Consider the following 21,950-nt stretch of genomic DNA (forward strand, 5'->3'; position numbering starts at 1 on the left):
AAAATCAAAAAATAAAATTTCATTTAAAAATCGAAAAAAAACAAATAAAATAATGTTTTTAAATTGAAAATTAAGTAAAGTTATAAAATGTCGTGGAAAGTTCTAAAAAAAATATTGAATATAAAAAAGAAAACTATGCGGAAACAATGTGATCCCGATGTAATATTTGAATATTCCCTGATATCCTAAAGCAGCTACGATAGAACAACGGCTGTTATCATACTAAAACAGTATTATAAGCTATGACTGTTATTGTAAACGCGGGAACATCATACACGAGTTGCGTATTGAAGTTTCAAAATAAAACTGTTGGTTGTTATATCATTCAGAGAGAGTTATAATAGGGGGTTTATATTGTGGCCAATATTGTTAATTTATGCAATTATAAAAAACCTCACAATTGTTGTTGATATGTTCGTTCGTTCGTTTACCATGAAATTTAAAACCACACACAAATGTTTCAAGATTTGTTCTTGCATTTATTTCCTTTAATCAGAAAGAGACTTTTCGTACTGAAATATTTTTTACAATCTCTTTATTAATTGGTTTTCTTTTCTCCTCCATTTTTGTTCAATACAAGGCTTATAGTAAACAAGTGCAAACAAACAATTGACTGAGTTAACTGTTGAAATACCATGTATAGACAGTGTTGATTACTCTGTCACATTACTTAAACATACATGTCATACATATATAACTGATATTCCCATATAATACATACTAGTCAATTTGCGCATAATTTGCGCTCACACGAGTAAACAGTGATGTTTACGAAAAAATGTTTCAAACAGAAGTTGCTTATTTTTTTCTAAGGAACATTTTTTACATTTAAACTTTTGTTCTATCTCTAACAGTTTACAAGACTTAATTGACCTATGTAGTTCATTTACGAACTTGACCTCACTTTTTACGTCCTTAGCACGCTATACAAATTTCAGCTTGATATCTCTTTTCATTTTTGAGTAATCGTGACGAGAGACGAACAGACGGCACACAGACAACTGGAAATGGACTAATTAGGACCAAAAATTTGTTCATAGTATCAATATTTTTAAGCGTTACAGACTTGGTACTAAATTTAGTATACCTTGGTATATTTCATATACTTACATGGTATAAAAACTAAAATACATTGTACAAATAAGCGGTTTTCCTTCCCGTCGCTTCCACCATATTTTGACGAGTTTACAATTATTAGTCTCAACTTAAAAATTTAAGTGAAAATAAACAATTGACTGAGTTAATTGTTGAAATACCCTATATAGACAATGTTGAATATCAGTGCTTGTATTACTTTTATAAATAAGTATAAAAATTTCGAAAATATTTCTAGGAATTTTTTTTTTTTAATTTAGATGCTATGAAATGAACTTTTAAACTGATTCATTTGAGTCCTTTAATATTATCAAATGGGTTCAAAATTAAAATCAATAGACTCGTTATTTGAAGCCACCCACAAGTTTCCAACTCTGTATCTTTTATAGTTTTTGAGAAAATGGAAACTTAATTTTTACCCTAATTTATACCCTTACGCAAAAACATAGATATTTACGAAAAAAAAGATACAGAAAAAAGTTGTTTATTTTTATATAAGAAACTTTTTTTGTATCTTTTTAAATTTTTGTTGTATTTATTGCGTTTTAAAAGATGGGTCCTTAGGGCGTTTTGTTTTTGAGTTATCGTGCTCCCGGAAATATTAATATTCATAGCTATTCAACTTTAACATAGAATGTACAAGGTGAAAAAGTTCGTTTAGAATTAATGTAGACCATATAGAACAGATAATAAGGAAAACGGCTCAAGAAACCACTTCCGAGATATGTAGGAGTGAATTTAAAGAATTTTGTTAAAGAACAATTACATGTATGGAACGCATAGGTGAATACGTTGAGGCAAAAAAGAACTGAAGATAACTGTTTAAGAATGAATTGTTAACAATGGGAATGTTTTGACCACTTCTTCTCATTTTTTAACAACTTTCATACCTTCATACTTTCTCTTTTTACTCATTTTTCACATCTAAATCACATATTTACGGAGATAATAAACTTGAATAAATATGTTAAGAGGATAAATTATAGTAAGTTTTATATTCTCTTTAAAAATTTAGAATTAATTGTGCTAATTTTAATCGAGCAATTTTCAAAATTAAATGAGACATCGGATCCTAAAATTATAATATTTATTGAGACTTCGGATCCTAAAAATGGAAACAAACTTTCTTAGAAATTTGTCGTCTACATCACTGTGATCTCCGAATGCCGTAATTACGATACAAGCCATTGAAATAAGAAGTCAACGAAAATTTTTAACTAAGTATATTTTTTTATTATAACATGAAATCTACCATTAAAACAATAAAATTAAAAAAAAATAAGTACCAACAAAAAATTAAAACCATACAATAATTTTTTTGTTTAAATCTACAATAAAAAAGCTTTTCGTCTAGCGAAATACAACTTGAAGTGTTTTGGATGATATGATTTATCAAAATAAAAAATAGTTCATCTGAGAATTTTAAAAAATTGGCGAAAATCGAGATTTCGTTTTTGAAATTCTTCATTTGTCAAAAAATCAAATCTATGTAATTTTTTTATAATGTTTCTTTATAATGACTACCACGATCGCCCAATGTTTTTTACTACGCTTCATCTCTCTCCACAAATCGATTCCTCAAAGTTTGTTTATATTCTCTTCGGTTGGTCACCAAATATATCCGATATATGGATACATCGTAAACCGGAGAGAATATGAACGAACAGCAGAAAGAACAGCAGAAAAAACATTGAAAGAACATGGCAGTTAGTAAACGAATTACCTACTATAGATTTGATTTTTGGACAAATTGAGAAATCCAAAACCTATATGGGAAAAAAATTGAATATAATTAATAAATGTAATTGGGGAACAAACTATAAGCTATTCATATTATTTTTCTACTAATATTTTTCAATAGTCATCACAGCCACTACTTGATTCATCTGTAGAAGAATTATCCGATGATGAGTCTGAATCATCATAACGCAAATGTACTCGTTTTATGATTCGATTTCTAGTTTTTGTTTCAGATTCAATAATTTGTTCACATAGCACTTGGGGCTTGGATCGTCTTCCACCACATCTTCCACCATATTTAACTACATCTCGACGGTTATTTCGGTCACCTCGTCGTTGTATAGCACGATTTCTTTCGTCGTAATCTAAACAAACAAACAAGAAATGTAATTGTAAAGAAAATTTTAGAACAAAGTTTTCTCCACGTGCTTCTTTACATGGCTTAATAACATTTAGTACACATGCCACCTTATCAAACTCAAAAAGCTCAAAATTTTTATAACCACATGGCAAGACAATTTATTTAAAAAATAATAATAATAACCTACCTTCATCGTTGGATCGACTAGATCGACTAGATCGACTGCTTGAAGACGGTGACCTCCTTGATCTTTCTTTATCTCTCGGTGATAGTTTTTTTGATCCCGTCAATTTATTTTTTGAACTTCCACGAGCAGATCTTCCAACTAAACTATTGCACGATTTATTTGAAGACATTATGTAATTTATTTCGATTGATGTGTGAATTCAATAGTTAACTCAGATAAACTGATTTTATAAAAATATTCGAATCTTTAATTACAGTTTTGGTTTTTTATGAAAAAAACAAATTTGTTTTTGAACATTTGTAAATTATGGTTTATTTCGTGTAATTTGAACATAAAATTTTTTTTTTACCGAGATATTACCCACTCTTCTTGTAAACTTGGCACAGCATAAAAATGTTAAATTTTTTTCTAATATTATCTAAGTTCTGGTATTCTTTTCGAGTTATTTAACGATAAAGACATTTTTTGTATTTTTCGAAATTTTTTTTTTTTTCATTTTAATTGCAATATTTCTAAAAATATTTATCCGAAACTGCTAGAACTTTCTGAGCCTGTTGCCAGTACCTTAGTAAAGTTCATGAAGGGCCTATATGCTTCATGGTAAAGTTAATTAGAAAGCGGTTACTAATTTTCGCTTGGTAAATTCATCAGTTTTTGTACTGAATAAAACATAAAAAGAGAGGTCCGATAAATTTTGTTTTCATCATAACTCCGTCAATTTTTATGCAAATGACTTGAAAATTTTCTCATTATAAAGGTTTTTTATATACTTTTTTCAAAACACGTCAAATTTTTTTATTATTTGACGTTAAATACTCTGAATTTCAATCGCCAATAACTCGGAAAGTATTGACTTTTCGAAATATGTTTCAATGACACTTTTTGCAATTAGAATTCATTCCTATATCTATTCCTGTTGTCATTTTCAGCAAAAACTTTTCTACCTCCGAGAAGGGCTGGCTCCCATCCCCTGGGCAGAATCGCACAAATTTTTGTTTTCAACTTCTTTAAGTACGCTTTAAAGAATGCAGTCGAACAGTTTTTATAAAGATTCAGTGACTATCCATGGATTCCGAGGTATAAATCTAACGGTTCTCCACTAATATCTTCATATCTCTATGTTATTATGTAAGTATTTAAATAGTTCAGTTTAATTGAAAAGAATGCCTACCTGTGAGTGTTTTTGTCTTGTTGTTTAAGAAATTGTAAAATTATGTAAAACAAGTGAAAACAAACAATTGACTGAGTTAATTGTTGAAATACCATGTATAGACCGTATTGATTACTCTATCATATTAGATATACATATATATGTCACACATATATAACAGATATTCCCATATAATACATACTATAAAATTTGTGCCCTCACGAGTAAATAGTGACTTTTACGAAAAAATGTTTCAAACAAAAGTTATTTATTTTTTGATAAGGAACATTTTTTACATTTTAACTTTTCTTCTATCTCTAACGGTTTACAAGATGGATCCTACGGACCCAAGACCCAATTGACCTATGTTGCTCATTTACGAACTCGACCTCACTTTTTACGTCCTGAGTGCGCTGTAATAATAATTTTAGCTTGATATCTTTTTTCGTTTTTGAGTTATCAAGTTGACAGACGGGCGGACGGACAACCGAAAATGGACTAATTAGAAGATTCTATGAACACCTATACCAAAATTTTTTTTCTTAGCATCAATATTTTTAAGCGTTACAAACTTGGGACTAAACTTAATATACTATGTATATTTCATATAGGTATACATGGTATAAAAATAACAAATTTTATTCCTCGCATTATACAATATCTATTATAAATACAAAATTTTGGCATAAGTTAAAAAAATCTATTGAATTCCATAAATTCGCCACATTTATTTTGTGTAATTTAACTATTTTAATTATTAAAAATAGCATTAACATTGAAACTCAAGCATATGTAGGATATTTAAACAATTACCATAGCTAGTTGTTATCGTCCCTGCTAATAAATCTTTGGCTTTAAGGACCAGACACAAACTTTCTAACTAAATTATTGCATTGATCAATTTTAATAAAATTTATTTTATTCAGTTTTGTTTAGGTATAATAAATTCTTATTTTTATTTCTAAATTTTATGTTTAAAGAACAGTAAAATCGTAAATATTTTTCTAAATATTTTCGTTTTGTTTTCAGATAAATGCACACAAATAATTGGCCTATTAATTTTTTAAACCTGGGTAGTTTTCACTTGAAAAAGGAAAATAAAACTTGAGGCACTTTTAAAAGTCGAAAGCTTACAATTATCGATAGCCCTAAACTTTTAACGAATATAATTTTGACAATATCCATAGTGGCGCGCAGGTTTTCAAAATGAAATCCATTGACTTTTCCAGTTTAATAATTGAAAACTTGCTTTCCCTGGTGGAAAAAATATTTGAAAAAAGAATAAGTCTTAATAAGTCTTAGGAAACTCTGAAAAAGTCTTAGAAACTTTCAGTGGCGGATTTAGAGATTTGCCGCCCGTAGGCTATTCAATTTTTGCCGCCTCTAAATTTTGATATCTTAGTTCACAATCATATCAATTATCTAACAATAAAATTGCAACTTTATGATTTGTGCTCCATTATCCTCATTACATCAACTTTTACCGTATGGTTAGTATCATCGAAAACTATGGTACCGTGTTAGATCCTTGATTATTTTACAGCAAAGAATTATCAAAAAACAATATTTTATGCAAAAAATATCTCAAACATGTACCAATTTTAAAGTAAGTTAAGGTATGTGTTAAAACTATACAATACTTACGTAATAGGAATAAAGCTTACACAAAAAATCTAGATTTGGCGAACGTTGATAAATATTTATTATTACACTTACAGTTACAAAACAACACAATAAATATATCCTTTCTTAATTATTTGTTAGTATTATAATTCAAGTCAAATTATAAAAGCATTACAATACTGTTTTGCGACACTTTGAATTCGCAAAATCATTTATTATATCGTCGTACGAAATCTTGTTTATTAGCTCTGACTCTATGCACAAGAGAGCTAAAGCGTTTAGCTTTTCTTGACTTAAAGTCGATCGGAGGTCGACTCTTGCCTAAAAATCTAAATCCGATGTTTTCTCACATTAAACCGTGTCTAACAAATACGATGTACATGTATATTATTTAAAAAAGCAACTTATCAAAAAGAAAAATAATCGCTGAGCTCATAAAAATTATTTGTATTTACTAAAAAAAAGTTGGCTTTGTGAAAAAGTTAACAAATGTAAACATTCAATTTAAATAATTCGTGTACGACATAAGCCCTTAAGGCATGATCATTTGGATTTTCCAAACTTTTTCTTACTACAAATAAAATAATTAACTGATAAAATGTATCCATTTTCTAATCCGCAAATTGTCTAACTTCATATTTAGTAGAGGCAATTTTTTATTGACATGTTGCAATCGTTCAAATATCAGTTATTCGATTGATTTAAACAAAAAGACTATACTTATTCTGAATCTCTTTAAAGATATCGAACTAGTTTTTTATTTAATAAAAATTAGTCAGTATTTTTTTTACGCATAAAGAAATAACTTTCTGGAATAGAATTTGACAATTTGCAAACTTGCTGCAGCAATCATGATTAGACCATCGATATTTGTATCAAGATTGAATTGTGTAAGGAGATCTCATAATTATTAGGTACAAGGAGAAAAAAAAAATTATAGTAATTATCAGTGAAGAAAATATGTAAAAATAACTAAATTTCGACTATAATATGGAATCGCTATTGCGATATTCTAAAAATTCATGATCATTACATTATAATCAAAAGCGTTTAGCAATTGTTTATGCAGAGATTTTGAGATATTTATTATTTAGCACTGTATATAGGACTATATTTCGGTTTTTGTTGAATATTTTAATTCCTCTATAATTTTTGAAATTCGTATTTTGTGTGTGTATTATAATTTTTTCTAAATTTTGTCAATCGAAATAAAAAATTTATGAACTAAATTTGCCGCCCCTTAAAATTTGCCGCCCTAGGCTCCAGCCTACTCAGCCTGCTGGTAAATCCGCAACTGGAAACTTTAAAAAAGTATTAAGAACTCTGAATAACTCTGAATTAGACTAGTCCGAAAACGTTGAGAAATTCAAAGTTCCTAAGACTTTTTCAGAATTTCTTACTCTTTCTTCAACAATTTTTTCCACCAGGGTTATCAATTTATTAATAAGAAATTTTCAAGTAATACAATATTTTGAAAAGCTTCTGACCACTTTTGACTTGAGTAACGGCAATTGGATACCTACACCGATTTTTAAGACGATCGGACGGAAAGTATATTTGCGATACACTTATCGTGAGTGTACTTAACAAAGTATCATTCTTGTGAACTTGTGCTTTTTCGATTACCCCCATAGGGTGGGACAGAAATACCCTACATCTAAGAAGTACTTTAGAAGTACCGGACATTACATTCTATTTATTTTACATTTAAGAAACAATTAAGGAAAATTCTCAGTATTTTTTGATTTATGACATGTTTTACCTAACCTCATCGTTTTCGACTATTTAAGAACTCGTTATTGAGAAAAATAAAGATTATTTTGTGATTCTGGTCAAAAATTTGATTTAAAAACCATACAACTCCAAAATAAAAAGTCATATAGTTTTCACATCAAATTTTTGACCAGAACCACAATTAAATAATCTTTATTTTCGTAAATAACGAATTTTCGATAAAAATTTGAACTTTATTTTTTCTAAACGCTTATATATCGGAAACGATGAGGTCCAAAATATAAAACCAAATAGCTTTCAAATTAAATTTTTTACCGAAACCACAAGATAATCTTTATTTTCTTCAATAACGAGTTTTCGCGAAAATGCGTTTTTTTTTAAATGCTTACCTATCTTTGTCTCGTAAAACGGTTAGGCTAGGTAAAAACTGTTAGGAGTCAAAAAATGCTGGTAATTATCTATTTTATATATATTATTACTCTAGCAAGTTTTTTTCTGTCTTACCCTCATCTTCCTTATTCCTTTATCAAATTCTATGATTTACCCCTCATTTTCAAGCTTCTTTTTTATTTATTTATGTCTTTTTTATTTATTTATTTGATTATGTCTAGGTTTGACGAAAAATATACCCACGGTCAAAAAATGTACCTCTTAAGAAAAAACATGCTTTTTACAGATGCTCTCTTACTCTAGACATACAATTAGTATTTTTAATACATGTTCTCCTAATATTAATTTAAGAACTTTTGATTTTTTTTCACCACTTTTCCACGAAATTTGTTGTTTTGTGTGATGTTTTTAGCCACGGGTACAGGGTAGCACGAGTTGCGGTAATACGGGCGCGGAATTCCGCTGTATTAAATAATACATTGTTAGATGGCTATAATTGTTTCAAGGGAGAGTTTTAAGGGATCAATAGATACTGTAACCTTATTTTAAATATCAAACCGCTATAATACATTTTACATTGAGAACACTTCTCGTGTGGCATTAACATAAGCAAACTTCAAAAAAATCTATATACATGATGTAATTGAAAAAATTAAAACTATTTTCAACTTTCTCCGATTTAATTAGCATACATCCTTTTCAACACAGTTTATTTACTGGCTATATTAATGTACCTGAAATAAAAAATAATTGTCGTAACAGGCAGAAAATAATTCAAATTATATTTTTTTAAATCAACTTGTATTTTTATTAAGCATATTAAATTGTACAGAAGTTCCGTTACAATAACATACCCCTCTAATAATAAAAATTCTATAACGAAATTCGTTTTTTTTATATAGAAAAATACAAAGTATTTTGTTTTGCTTTTAAATTCACTTTTTTCAATTCTATATAAATTTTTTTTTTGACTTAAGAGTTATCTCAAATATATTAAAAAAATAATTAAAAACAATTCTAACAATAAATCATCACAGTGTCGACTTATTTCGAGTTCTCATTTTCATTAAAAACAAATTTATTTTCATTGTTTCCATTCAATTATTATTTACGTTCAAAATCTATAAGTAAACTGATAGGTAGATCATGCTTCAACGACCACTCAATAAGGGCACTCAATTCATAAAATCTCTCATTCAATTCATTCAAAATTGGAATAAGTCATAAAATTAAGTAATTGCTGTTAAGATTAATACCACTAACATAACAAATTTATTTGAGCGATAGATAAATTCTGAACGTAAAGTCTCAACAAGTTTCAAGAAGTTAATATGGAGTTGTAATTAATACACCGTTATTTCCTTTTATATATTTTAACTTCATAAATAATCAAAGATCTTTTTTCATTTTTTAAAAATCGGAACATCGAAAATTTTTGTTAAGCCAACACTCACATTCATACAATAAATTTTTATAAAACATATTAATTACTCTACTTGTATTATAATTAAGATTTAATTAATTAATTTAAACTAAAAGAAAAGACACCCTCCAAATCTTATATTTAATTATCAGGATCATGAGTAGGGCTTGTTGGCGAATAGCTAGGGAAATTGGGTGAATATCTAGGTGATTGTGCTGGGCTATAAGCAGGACTAGCTGGACTATAAGAAGGAGACGTTGGTGTGTATGTTGGGGATGTTGGTGAATATTTTGAGCTTCCTGTTGGTGAATATTGTGGCGAGGCTGGAGAATAACTGGGACTTGATGGGGAATAATTTGGAGATGATGGTGAATATCTTGTACTGGCTGCTGGTGTATGTTGTGGAGATGAAGGAGAATAGCTTGGAGATGTTGGAGAATAGCTCGGTGATGTAGGTGAATATTGAGGACTACCTCCAGCAAATGATGGAGATGTTGGAGAATAACTAGGACTTGTTGGTGAATATTTATGTGACGATGGTGAGTAGCTTGGTGAAGCTGGTGAATATTGTGGAGATGATGGCGAATAACTTGGTGACGTTGGAGAATAGCTTGGTGAAGCTGGTGTATAGCGTGGGCTTGATGGAGAATACGATGGTGAAGTTGGAGAGTAGCTGGGTGACGTTGGTGAATAAGAAGGACTTGTTGGAGAATAGCTGGGAGATGTTGGTGAATATGATGGTGACGTGTGTGAATAACTAGGTGAGGTAGGCGAATAAGATGGTGAGGTAGGAGAATATGAAGGACTTGTAGGTGAATACGAAGGAGAAGTCGGTGAATATGACGGAGACGTCGGGGAATAAGAAGGAGAAGTAGGTGAATAAGATGGTGATGTAGGAGAATATGAAGGTGATGTAGGAGAATATGATGGAGACGTTGGAGAATAGCTTGGAGATGTTGGTGAATATGAAGGAGAAGTTGGTGAATAACTTGGTGAAGCTGGAGAATAATTCGGTGAAGTCGGAGAGTACGATGGTGAAGTTGGACTATAGCCAGGCGATGTAGGTGTCATACTTGGTGAAGTCGGTGGGAATGATGGACTTGAAGGTGAATAATTTGGAGATTGTCCACCTCCAGATGGCACATATGGTGACATTGGACTGGAAATTTGACCAGGTGAAAACGGTGAGGCATACGCAGGACTCATACCAGATGCATCACTAGCAGCACTTGGTGAAAAGCTTGGTCCACCTGGTGTCATACCAGAACCAAGACCTTGTCCTGGTGACCACCCGGCAGATGCATAAGATGGAGTACCCATAGTCCATGGTGTACCGGGTGATATACTTGGTGTTGCTTGTGTTCCAAAGAACATTCCACCCATTCCACCCATACCAATTCCTAATCCACCTCCCATTCCAATACCCAGAGGTAACTCAATACCGGCTTTACATTTTTCAGCATCAAGTAATAAATCGAAACAACCTGTGAAAACAAATCAAATTAATCATCACACTTTCTAACGCAAAAAAATAAATTATGCACATACCTGTTCCCATTCGCGGTAATTGACCCATGATAATATTTTCAGATACACCACGCATAGGATCAACTTCAGCATGACTAGCAGCATCCATCAACACATCTACAGTTTCTTCGAAGGAACATCTCATAAGTGCACCAGTATCTTGTCGATTAATACCGTGACGTGTGATAGCCATCAAGTGACCTTTAGCTGTCATTACGTCACAAAGCAAAGCAAGATGTCGATAGTTTACGTAAAGACCATAAAACTGCAATACAGCGTTCATTTCTTTCTCTACAGATTTACGTACAGCTTCAATACCCAATACCTAGAAATGGGAAATAAATTAATTAATTCTAGTTACCGCAAAATTTTGATCGATAGCGAATAATTTCGAAACTTACAGAGAAAATTTCACAAATATCGTTACTAAATGTTCGTACGGGATCTACATCACGTTCAGATAATACTTTCATCATACAAGTACCATCAGTTTCCAAAAGCCACTCAGCGATTGCTTTAAATTCACCAGTATCGGTAATAACAATTCTTTTTTTACTGTCTGTTTGTGGTAAATGCATGTATACTTTGGCAATAGCTTCAATTCCCTGCAAAAATTAAATAGTAAGTAACATTGTCTTGTGTTTTCGTACTCTATCGAAAATTGTTCCATTCGACAGATTCAATACACTATTCACTTAGAAATATTAAAATACATATTATCCTTGCAAATTACTAATTTTTTTTCTCGATAATTACTTCAATTCAAATTGGGTAAAAACATAATCAATTAACTGAATAATAAAAAGAACACTCGCGGAATTTAAATAATACTAAATCAGATTCAACAACCGTCTTAGATTTGAAATCTTGGATCAATTCAAAATAGAATGAAGGTAAGCATTATACGTGAATATGATACATTTTCTCTTATCGTAAAAATGTGATATTTATCAATTAGAAGGTAGTGACTGCGTCAATTTGTTGACATACAAAATTCTAACTACTGTGAAAAATAGTACCAATTTCTCTTTGCTTTTGAACGAAAATTCTGATTAACTCATGCATTCTCTAAATTAAGCTTTAGTGGCCCTCCATAAATTACACGTTAGGGAGGGAAAGGGTCAACGAAATGTGGGTTCGTGTGACAATTTATATGACGTAATTTATGGTCGGCTCCTTACTGCCAAAGGAACAAATTCCACATTAAATCACAATTACCTGCAATGTCATATCACTAAGCATATTAGCTTCAATACAACGCAAGAACATATCATCCTCCATTTTATCCACTTCTTCTTCGCCACCTTCTCCACCAAATTTTCCGTCATCAGAGTTCATGATTCGAATACGTAACACTAGTTTTTCAGCATTGTCATCGTTAAATATACAATTTAAGTCATCACCAAATCCAGCGTTAATTTTCTCAGCAATTTGTTCCATAGTCAATTTTTTATCTGTCATACGTTTACGATCTAATTCTATACGTAGCAACCAAGGTGATATCCTTGTTGGATCGAAGTCAGGCATTTCATAATAAACATTAACGAACTCTTGATCTTCAGTGATGACTGTATTTTGTGGGTCTGGATCGTAATAAATAGCCGTATTCGCAGTAACTTTTCTTAATGTGGTATGTTCCAATCGACATAAAACATTCTTAGCTTTTTCTGCATCACGTGCAGCTGCGCCAGTTAAAAATACGGTTAGAGATGGAGCTTTTGGTTTTTTACTGATATTAATAATTTCTTTTAGACGTGGTACACCAAGGGTTACGTTTTTGGACGATACACCAGCAAAATGGAAAGTGTTCAATGTCATTTGAGTAGCAGGTTCACCCAAACTTTGTGCAGCTAACGCACCAACCATTTCACCTGGTGCGCATTGTGCTTGTTGGAATCGAGTTTCAATTTCTCCAATCAACCATTCAAATGCTTCGGAACTTAATCGGAAATCTTCGGATACACATTTAGTACAAAGTGTGGATCGTATAAGACACTGGAATAAAAGTGTAGCGTTCTCATTGGCTTGTTTTGATAAATGATCTTCACCGGCTACAATAACACACTTCTTCAATAGATCACGAACTCCTTGTATGACACGTAACGGACTCAAATCAGTTGGAGCACGTTTATTAATATGAAAAATTTTCTGTACATTCCAAATCATTCGCTGTAAATTACATGGTAGTACAACTTTGTTCTCACCACTTGGGAAAATTTGTCGTAAAGTTTCACGATCTTTAACTAATTGTTCCCATTCACGTTCTAATTCTTGGATAACATCTCCACCACTACCCAGTAATTGTTTAATAACATCTTCAGAAAATATACGCCGTAAATATCGTTCGTTTGATGGATCAAATTTAAATCGTCGTTCAAATGCACGATTGGATAATTTAATAGTAGGCATTGTTTGAAATTCTACCATCTCTCCGCACAAACCGTCTTCACCGTAACGTAACTGAATAAGTTGACCTACTGAATTACGTACCGTACCATCATAATTTACCATTACACTTTCCATAGCCTTTATAAGACGACGTTGGATATACCCAGTTTCAGCAGTTTTTACAGCGGTATCAATAAGACCTTCACGACCTCCCATAGCGTGGAAATAGAATTCAGAAGGTGTTAAACCGGCAAGATATGAATTTTCGACGAATCCTCTAGATTCAGGACCGTAATCATCTTTGATAAAATGTGGTAATGTGCGTTTACGGAAACCAAATGGAATTCGTTTACCTTCGACGTTTTGTTGTCCCACACAAGCAATAACCTGAGAGATATTAATATTTGAACCTTTAGAACCAGCAACGACCATAGCCTTTAAGTTATTGTATTCAGTAAGTGATTTTTTAGCAGAACCACCAGTTTTGTCACGAGCATCGTTCAATATTCTGTTTACTTGATTCTCGAAAGTCTGTCGCAACGTATTACCAGGAGTCGGTTCCAATTCCATATTGTGAGCTTTTTGGATAACTTCTATTACATCCTCTTTAGCTTTCTTGATGGAATTTTGAATTTCTAAATATGTTTGAGGATCAGCAATAGTATCCCCAATACCAATGCTGTGACCTTCTAATAAAAGCCAGTTGTTAATTACTGTTTGAATATTACCATAAAACAATCCACAAACTTCATGTCCAAGTTCCAAGAAACAAACGTGAAGCAACGAACCCGCTGAAGCACCAAGTGTCTTTTTACATAAAATTCCCATTATTAATTCGCCGTGTTCGACCATAACTTTTGTATCTCCTGGTGATATCCATTTATATGGCCCATCATCTTCATCATCAGGATGTGTGGAATGTGTACGAATTAAATTGACATTACCAGGAATAATTAAAGAAAAGATTTGTTTTCCCGTCCATAACGGTTTTGGTTTTAATATGGCCGGTTGTGGCATTTTACCATCCCAAATTGGCAAGAACATTAAAATGTTCATAATTTGCTCTTTTTCAATAAATACATCACGTTTAGTCATTTTTCGTACAGCTGTTAACGTATCTTGTACAATACCCATGACGGGTTTGTTAGCTTGTGGTGTAATAATTTGTCGCGGGGTAATATGAATATTTTCAACTTCAGCTCTCGTTTCCATACTCTGCGGAACATGTAAATTCATTTCATCACCATCGAAATCAGCATTGTATGGTGAGGTACATGATAAGTTCATTCGAAATGTTGACCATGGTAGTACTTTAACTCTGTGACCCATCATACTCATCTTGTGCAAAGTAGGTTGTCGATTGAAAATAACTAAGTCACCATCTTTAATATGTCGTTCAACTCTGCAGAAAAATAAAATATGCGATTAAAAACACTGAAAAATGTAAGTAAATGTAAATCTATTCAATATTTTATTACGGTCTGTTACATAGGGGTTAAAAAGTGTTTCATAATTTTAGTGCAGTCACTAATTTAATTGCGAAAATAATGGTATAGGCTTGCCTGCAAAAACCGTCTATGGAAAAATTTACTAAAATTATTTTAATTATAAATGGCCATTAACACTTTTCGATAGATAAGCTATCATAGTCGTGTTTATAAATCAATAAAATTTCATAAAAAATATGTCTCATCCGGTTATCATATGGTTAAAGTTCGACCTTATACCGGTTCTTAGACTATAACAGTTTCGTTCAATTTTTTCCAGTAGTAACTATTATTATTTTTATACCATGTATATATGAAATATACATAGTATATTAAGTTTAGTCCAAAGTTTGTAACGCCTAAAAATATTCATGCTACGAAACAAATTTTGGTATAGGTGTTCATAGAATCACCTAATTAGTCCATTTCCGGTTGTCCGTCCGTCTATGGACACGATAACTCAAAAACGAAAAGAGATATCAAGATGAAATTTTTATAGCGTACTCAGGACCTAAAAACTGAGTTCAAGTTCGTAAATGAGCAATATGGGTCAATTGGGTCTTGGGTCCGTAGGATCCATCTTGTAAACCGTTAGAGATAGAACAAAAGTTTAAATGTAAAAAATGTTCTTTATAAAAAAATAAACAACTTTTGTTTGAAAAATTTTTTTGTAAACTTTACTGTTTACCCACGAGGGCGCTTATTAGGTGCAAATTTTATAGTATGCATTAATATGGGAATATCAGTGTGTGTGTAGCTATTTAAAAGTGGATATCTTTTTTTATTAACGTGACGTCAAAAAACAAACGATTGCTTCATCAACACTGTCTATACATGGTATTTTAACAATTAACTCAGTCAATTGTTTGTTTTCACTTGTTTTTTTTTTAGTTTTGAATATTATTTGTCTTAGATTTCGATACAAATTATTTAATCATGTAATCTGCTATAAATTATGCACGATTTTTTCGTAAAACTAAATAATGTTCTCTTATATTTCCTTAAAAAATGAAAATTACTTACTTGTAGCCACATTGTAAATGTAAATCTGATGGTTTTGGATGAAACCTTAAATCAATACGTTCACCATTATCACGAACAATATATTTAGCACCAGGATATTGTGAATTACCACGCTGTACTAATTCCATCATTTTATCGATATTGAATGGCGTTACAATTTCCGGGAATGTTAAATTTTGTGCAATTGAACGTGGTACGCCGACTTGATCAATACGTAAATTTGGATCCGGTGTAATTACAGTACGTGCTGAAAAATCAACACGTTTACCCATCAAATTACCACGAATACGTCCTTCTTTTCCCTTTAATCGGGCTTTAATCGCTTTTAATGGTTTACCAGATTTCTGCATTGCTCTAAAAATCAAAAACAAATTGTTTTAAAAAATTTTAAATTATAAATTTTTATTTGCATTATAAAATAGATACAAACCTTGGCAAACCTGGCATGTCATTATCAACAAGTGTTGCAACATGAAATTGTAACATTTTAATATTTTCGGAAATAACATGTGCAGCTGCACCCGCTTGTTCATTTCGAGCTAATTCATTGTTCGATTTTATAATATCTGAAAGTTTGTGTGTTAAATCGTCTTGATTTTTAGCACTGCCATACATAACAACAGCTGGTCGTACAGGTAATGGAGGAACTGGTAGGACAGTTACAATCATCCAATCAGGTCTAGCAAATTTTGGATCCATACCCAATATAAAACATTCTTCGTCTAAAAAAAAAATAAATAAACCATTTAGATAAAGAAGTTTTTCAAACAATCTCCAATTGAGACAGAAGCGCTATGTGAAGTTATGATTTGATGAGTTTTTAAAGATTTAAGTCTATTTAAATTTTTCAAATTGAAAACAGTAGCCAAGAAATTTATCAATTCCGGCGTACGCCGTGCAGAAATTTTTAAGCTTTTTCGATTTGTACATACTTTAAAAACGTTTAACAGCAAATTTTTATTGGCAGTTTCATTTTTTTTTCCGCTAGCTTGATTAAGATAGCTTCTATTTCAGTATCATTTTTGCACGTTTAAAAATTTTACCTGTAATATGTTTAAGAATTTCCCAAACTCGTTCTGCACTTAATGGGATTTTTTTCTCTTGCGAATCTTCATTAACGTGTTTCCACTCAGCTGTTAAATCTAATCCAGCACGTCTAATATTTGGTTGATAGCGACCACAACCTCCGTGAGTTTGTTTCGCTGTACTTATTCCTCTACCATCATCTTCTTTATTAATATCCATTTCATCACCACCTTCACAAATATTTTTACCTTTGCATAAATCGTATACAAAGGCCAATCGTTTACGTGGCTGTCCTTTGGATTTCATTACAATTTCTTTAATTTTAGGATTTGTCTAGAAAAATAAATTTCATTTCAAAACAATATTCCGGTTAGATGAAATAAATTATGACTTGGGCATTTTTTTGTTTTCGTAGAAGTTTCTAATGTTTCAAATTTAATTATTTTATTAGGTAAAGATGAATCGAATGGGTATATTTTTTGAAAATCATAACTGTGATAATTTACTTTAACTTTTATAATCTCGTTGAAACATTAAAAGCGTGTATTTTCTATTGAATTCCATTTTCAAAACTTGGCACTTTTAAATGTTAAAAATTTTTAAACTTACAGGGCTGACTAACAGTTTACTGCAGTAAAAACAAACACATCGCAATATTTTAATTGTTTTGGTAATAAAACCGACATGAAAGACTGGTTTTGATAGATCTATATGTCCAAAATGTCCAGGACATTCAGACATATTTCCCGCACACGTTTGGCATCGTGAATTTCTATCAATAACTCCTTGTCGTGGATCCATGAGACCGCCCAATTTTGGACGTCCTCCTTCCATGGTTTCTGGAAAACGTATACCGCCATCGGTAACAGACATACGCCGCTAAAATCACAAAACATTTCGTGTTAAAAGAATTGATTAAAAAAAATCTTAATAAATATAAAATTTTTAAAAACGTATCTAATTTTCATGTCACTTTTTAATGAGATTCTTTTCATTTTACTACTCGAACAAATTTTTGAATACCAAATTTGGATTTTTTATTGTATATAATTATTATTAATACATCTTTCAAAATTATGATATCGTATATAGACACTCCTACACTATTTAACGTACATTTCTAAGATAATATTGCGGTTCTATTTCCGATTGGTGCAATTCTAAAAATTTTAGAAATGCACAACAATGAAAATGTGTGCAGTTATAAAATTTGCTTAAAACAACACCGTCTCTCTTCTAATGCGAGCTACCAAAAAATACTAACATTTTCTCACATCTTTAATTAGCCTGAAAACAATTTTTTCATCGTTTCACCGCTTGGGAAGATTTGGGATATTAAATGTGTGTAGATTATGAGCACATTCAAAATTTCAATTGCATTTCATCCTAACAAATTAAAACTTTTGAGCCCTATACCTCGCTTCAAATTTAATAGTTTATGTGAAAATTACGTTACACATGACAAATTTTATTTACAACACAGAAATTAGTTAAGTACCATAATCCAAACTTAGAAGGACATAATGTTTCGATTTCTAACGATACATTGTCAAAATTCAAAAATTGTTTCGTTTCGAGGTAAAAATATGTATGACTAAGTATGTTTATGCTTTATGTAAGTACAAAAGCACTAACGGACAAACTTTTCAATTATTGAAAAACACTCAATTTTAAAGCCCACTCTTACGATAACATTTTCTAAAATAAATGTAGAAATTAATAAATTCCAGGAAAATTTTGACTTTTAAACTCGAAAATTATTGTGCCTGATACGCTTATTTGCATTTCTACTCAAATAAAAATGGAGCCAAATTTCAATAATTACTGCAAATAACGAATGTACGCTACACTATCCAAAATTTTTCTTCATTATTAATTTGTACGGAAAAAGAAAATATCCGAAAATTCACAATTTACTAATTGATCATCTTTTAATAATATGAAAGGTAATCGAAAAGTTATATACACAGGGATTTCCAAACATAATGCAACATATACTTGACATAAAAAGGATACGCTAAAAACTATAACACGGAAGAAATTCTTGAAAAATTAATATCACTTTTCAAAATTTAGATGATAAAAATCATAATCTTGATAAATACATACAATTTCATCAGGACTCAATATTCCAAATTGCACTTTTTTAACAAAACGTAATGGAGCCTTGCTATCACTCGCCGCCATTTTGGCAGCTATATTGTGTAGAAACCATAAACACAAACTATTTATATTTATACATCGCTGGATGTTATTCTCTATGATTAGTGATTTTCCTTTAAAAACACTTCACACTTGTAAAATTCGTACTTGGCACGTGATTTTCTTGCAAAGAAAATATGAAAAATTGGAGATAATGGTGCAATTGATACATTCATTAATTTTAATTTATAAATATGTAGAAAAATGTTTCGAATTCATTCCATAATTTTATTTCTTTAATAAAGGAGTGGTAACATAAAATTAATTAAAAAATCTTGTCTATTAACAGCTATTCATGTCGAAAGCATAGTTAAAATTTTTTTTAACAATTGGGGATTAAAAAAAACTGTCATTGAAAATAAAATCAAACTCGTTCCATAAACTCTGAAAATTACAAACAATATCTTCTGGAATAAATTTTACCCACAAAGGTCATTTTCAATACTTGAGTACTTTATTAAATTTTATATATAGACTTTGAATAAGTTCCAAAATTTATTTATAATATTAAATTATAGTTGATAATTTTTACGACTTTGGAAAATATTTAATGCATTTAAAATTTTAAATATTTACTTATGGCACTACTATTCCTATCTTTTACTTACTTACCTAATTCAATATTTGCAAATTCTATTTTGACCTACTTACCATCACACCTGACCTAAATACCAATTTTTCACAATTTTAAGTGATGAATAGACCTCTTCGAAATATAAAAATGAAGTTAATGTGAAAATAGGATTATAAAAACAGTTCGATCCACATAGAACCGTCGAGAAGTGTTAATTAAACGAATAGAGTACTTCTAACTTTAAAATATAATTGAAGAGAGATACGAAGGATATAAAAAATTTATCCATCAATAGCTTTTACCTCACGCTTCATTTCAAAATCTATTAGGTTTGGCCGATATTTGGAAATTTGGTTGACTAAAGAAAGCTCACGATTTACGAATCTTTGTCATTTTGATATTTAATAAAAAATTTATTTTAGATTAAATTTCCCAAAATTGTAACTAAACCTTAAATATACTCTGTCGCAGTACATTATTCAGATGTAAATTCATTACATTATACTACGATACCATTTTAGATAGTAGCAATAAATAGAATCCGAATTCAAGTTGCTACAGATACACTCACTATCGAAACAGTTTTTTGAAGGATAAGAAATAAAATTTCCAATTTACTTTGCAGTTGGAAATTTTATTTCTTATCCTAATTATGGAGTTCCACAAAGTAAAGCTCTCTACAATTAATTAGTTTTTTTGAAGATTGATGCATTTTTTATCGAATGTATATAATGTGGTTGAAAATCTTACAAGTAAAATCTATTTTTGTCTAAAGTAAATTTAAAAAAATGAACGAATTAATTTGATGATCCTTTATTTGAATAATATAAGAAATAATAACAATCAGCACTATCAAGTACTAACCATTAATCAATCAATCAATATTTCTAGAAAATAAATTATATAAATCGATATAAAAAAGACGGAAAATTTGTTTTTATTCAGAAACTAAAAAAAAAATAATATCCAAAATATTTTAACATATTCTTTAAAAAAACTTATTTAATTTGGAACATAATCAAATCTGAATTATTATAAATTAACATTTTTTATGTTTTAACAACAAGATTATTCTAAATCTGTTTTATGTTATAGAAATCATTTCGAATGTTCGTATTATCGATTTCGAGAAAAATCTTGTATATAAAGCATAAATTGATATAAAATTCTGAATAGTTCTATGTATAATATTACTATAATACATATTTATACAGACAGATATCGAATAATCTAGAAGCTACATCGAAATGTAAATTTGACAAAAAATATTTAAATAATTGATGTGATAATGGATATCAGATACCATCAACTGGATCGGCTTCATCAGCTGAACTAATATCATCACCGAATTCAATATCTTCATCTAAACCATCTTCGACGAAGGTGACTGTGTCATTGATACGTACAGTTTCAGGGAATTCACCATAAGTTTTCAAATTACGTGCCTCATCTGGTGTATATTTTAATATAACATCCGCCTTTGCATCTTGATAATCACGTAATCCAATCAAAATAATATCACCTTGATTGATCCACACTTTTTTTCGTAATTTTCCACGAATATGACATAACCTTTTGATACCATCAAAACACATGGCCTCTAATCGACCATTTCCTAACATTTTTGTTACTTGTGCATACTCTTGTCCATCTTCTTTGAATACCAATTCACGTTTTTCCGTTTCATTTTCATTCTTACCCCTTCTACGATTTTTACCTCCTTTTCCTTTATTTTTAGGCATATTGTTTTAACTTAATACAATTTTGGTATCGTCAAAAATATTTTTGTCACTTTGTTAACTTTTATATGTTTACAAACATAAGTTATTACACTTTGATCTAAAAATTTCTTTTTAAGGTTTTTTTTTTTACATTACCAATGCCACAGAAAAGCTGTGACAAGGCTGACGATGCCAATTTAGATTTTAATAGGAATATTTTATTCTGGTTATTTTACCAGCATATTGATTGATGGTGCAATTTTCCCTACACCGGATGTGCGTAATTACATTTTATTTTC

General features: G+C 30.5%; 3 protein-coding genes across 3 annotated transcripts; all 3 read right to left on the bottom strand.

Moving 5' to 3' along the window:
• Nucleotides 1-2,463: 2,463 nt before the first annotated feature.
• Nucleotides 2,464-3,592, bottom strand: LOC123305905. The gene is made up of 2 exons (XM_044887743.1): nt 3,384-3,592; nt 2,464-3,200 (listed from the first exon to the last, which is right to left on the bottom strand). Exons 1-2 carry the CDS (start codon nt 3,550-3,552, stop codon nt 2,950-2,952), a joined length of 420 nt encoding a protein of 139 aa, XP_044743678.1. The 5' UTR covers nt 3,553-3,592; the 3' UTR covers nt 2,464-2,949.
• A 6,198-nt stretch (nt 3,593-9,790) lies between these two features.
• Nucleotides 9,791-19,361, bottom strand: LOC123306033 (DNA-directed RNA polymerase II subunit RPB1). The gene is made up of 9 exons (XM_044887897.1): nt 19,264-19,361; nt 17,764-18,033; nt 17,172-17,487; nt 16,559-16,850; nt 16,129-16,482; nt 12,449-15,020; nt 11,632-11,835; nt 11,252-11,555; nt 9,791-11,187 (listed from the first exon to the last, which is right to left on the bottom strand). The coding sequence occupies exons 1-9, from the start codon at nt 19,339-19,341 to the stop codon at nt 9,845-9,847; spliced, it is 5,733 nt and encodes a 1,910-aa protein (XP_044743832.1). The 5' UTR covers nt 19,342-19,361; the 3' UTR covers nt 9,791-9,844.
• Nucleotides 19,362-20,941: 1,580 nt separating this feature from the next.
• LOC123297572 (eukaryotic translation initiation factor 1A, X-chromosomal) lies at nt 20,942-21,875 on the bottom strand. Its single transcript, XM_044879298.1, has one exon. The coding sequence runs from the start codon at nt 21,670-21,672 to the stop codon at nt 21,226-21,228; it is 447 nt and encodes a 148-aa protein (XP_044735233.1). The 5' UTR covers nt 21,673-21,875; the 3' UTR covers nt 20,942-21,225.
• Between the last annotated feature and the right edge of the window lie 75 nt (nt 21,876-21,950).

This window comes from Chrysoperla carnea, chromosome 1 (assembly GCF_905475395.1).
Source record: "Chrysoperla carnea chromosome 1, inChrCarn1.1, whole genome shotgun sequence".
NCBI lineage: Eukaryota > Metazoa > Arthropoda > Insecta > Neuroptera > Chrysopidae > Chrysoperla > Chrysoperla carnea.

What these genes read in the sequence shown, in the direction of transcription:
- LOC123305905 (XM_044887743.1), bottom strand. Translation starts at nt 3,552, where the DNA reads ATGTCTTCAAATAAATCGTGCAATAGTTTAGTTGGAAGATCTGCTCGT. An exon ending in TAGTCGATCCAACGATGAAG is followed by an intron (nt 3,201 to 3,383) that starts GTAGGTTATTAT and finishes TTGTTTGTTTAG; the next exon opens with ATTACGACGAAAGAAATCGT.
- LOC123306033 (XM_044887897.1), bottom strand. Translation starts at nt 19,341, where the DNA reads ATGGCGGCGAGTGATAGCAAGGCTCCATTACGTTTTGTTAAAAAAGTG. An exon ending in AATTCTTAAACATATTACAG is followed by an intron (nt 16,851 to 17,171) that starts GTAAAATTTTTA and finishes TTTTTTTTTTAG; the next exon opens with ACGAAGAATGTTTTATATTG. An exon ending in ATATTTGTGAAATTTTCTCT is followed by an intron (nt 11,556 to 11,631) that starts GTAAGTTTCGAA and finishes TCCCATTTCTAG; the next exon opens with GTATTGGGTATTGAAGCTGT.
- LOC123297572 (XM_044879298.1), bottom strand. Translation starts at nt 21,672, where the DNA reads ATGCCTAAAAATAAAGGAAAAGGAGGTAAAAATCGTAGAAGGGGTAAG.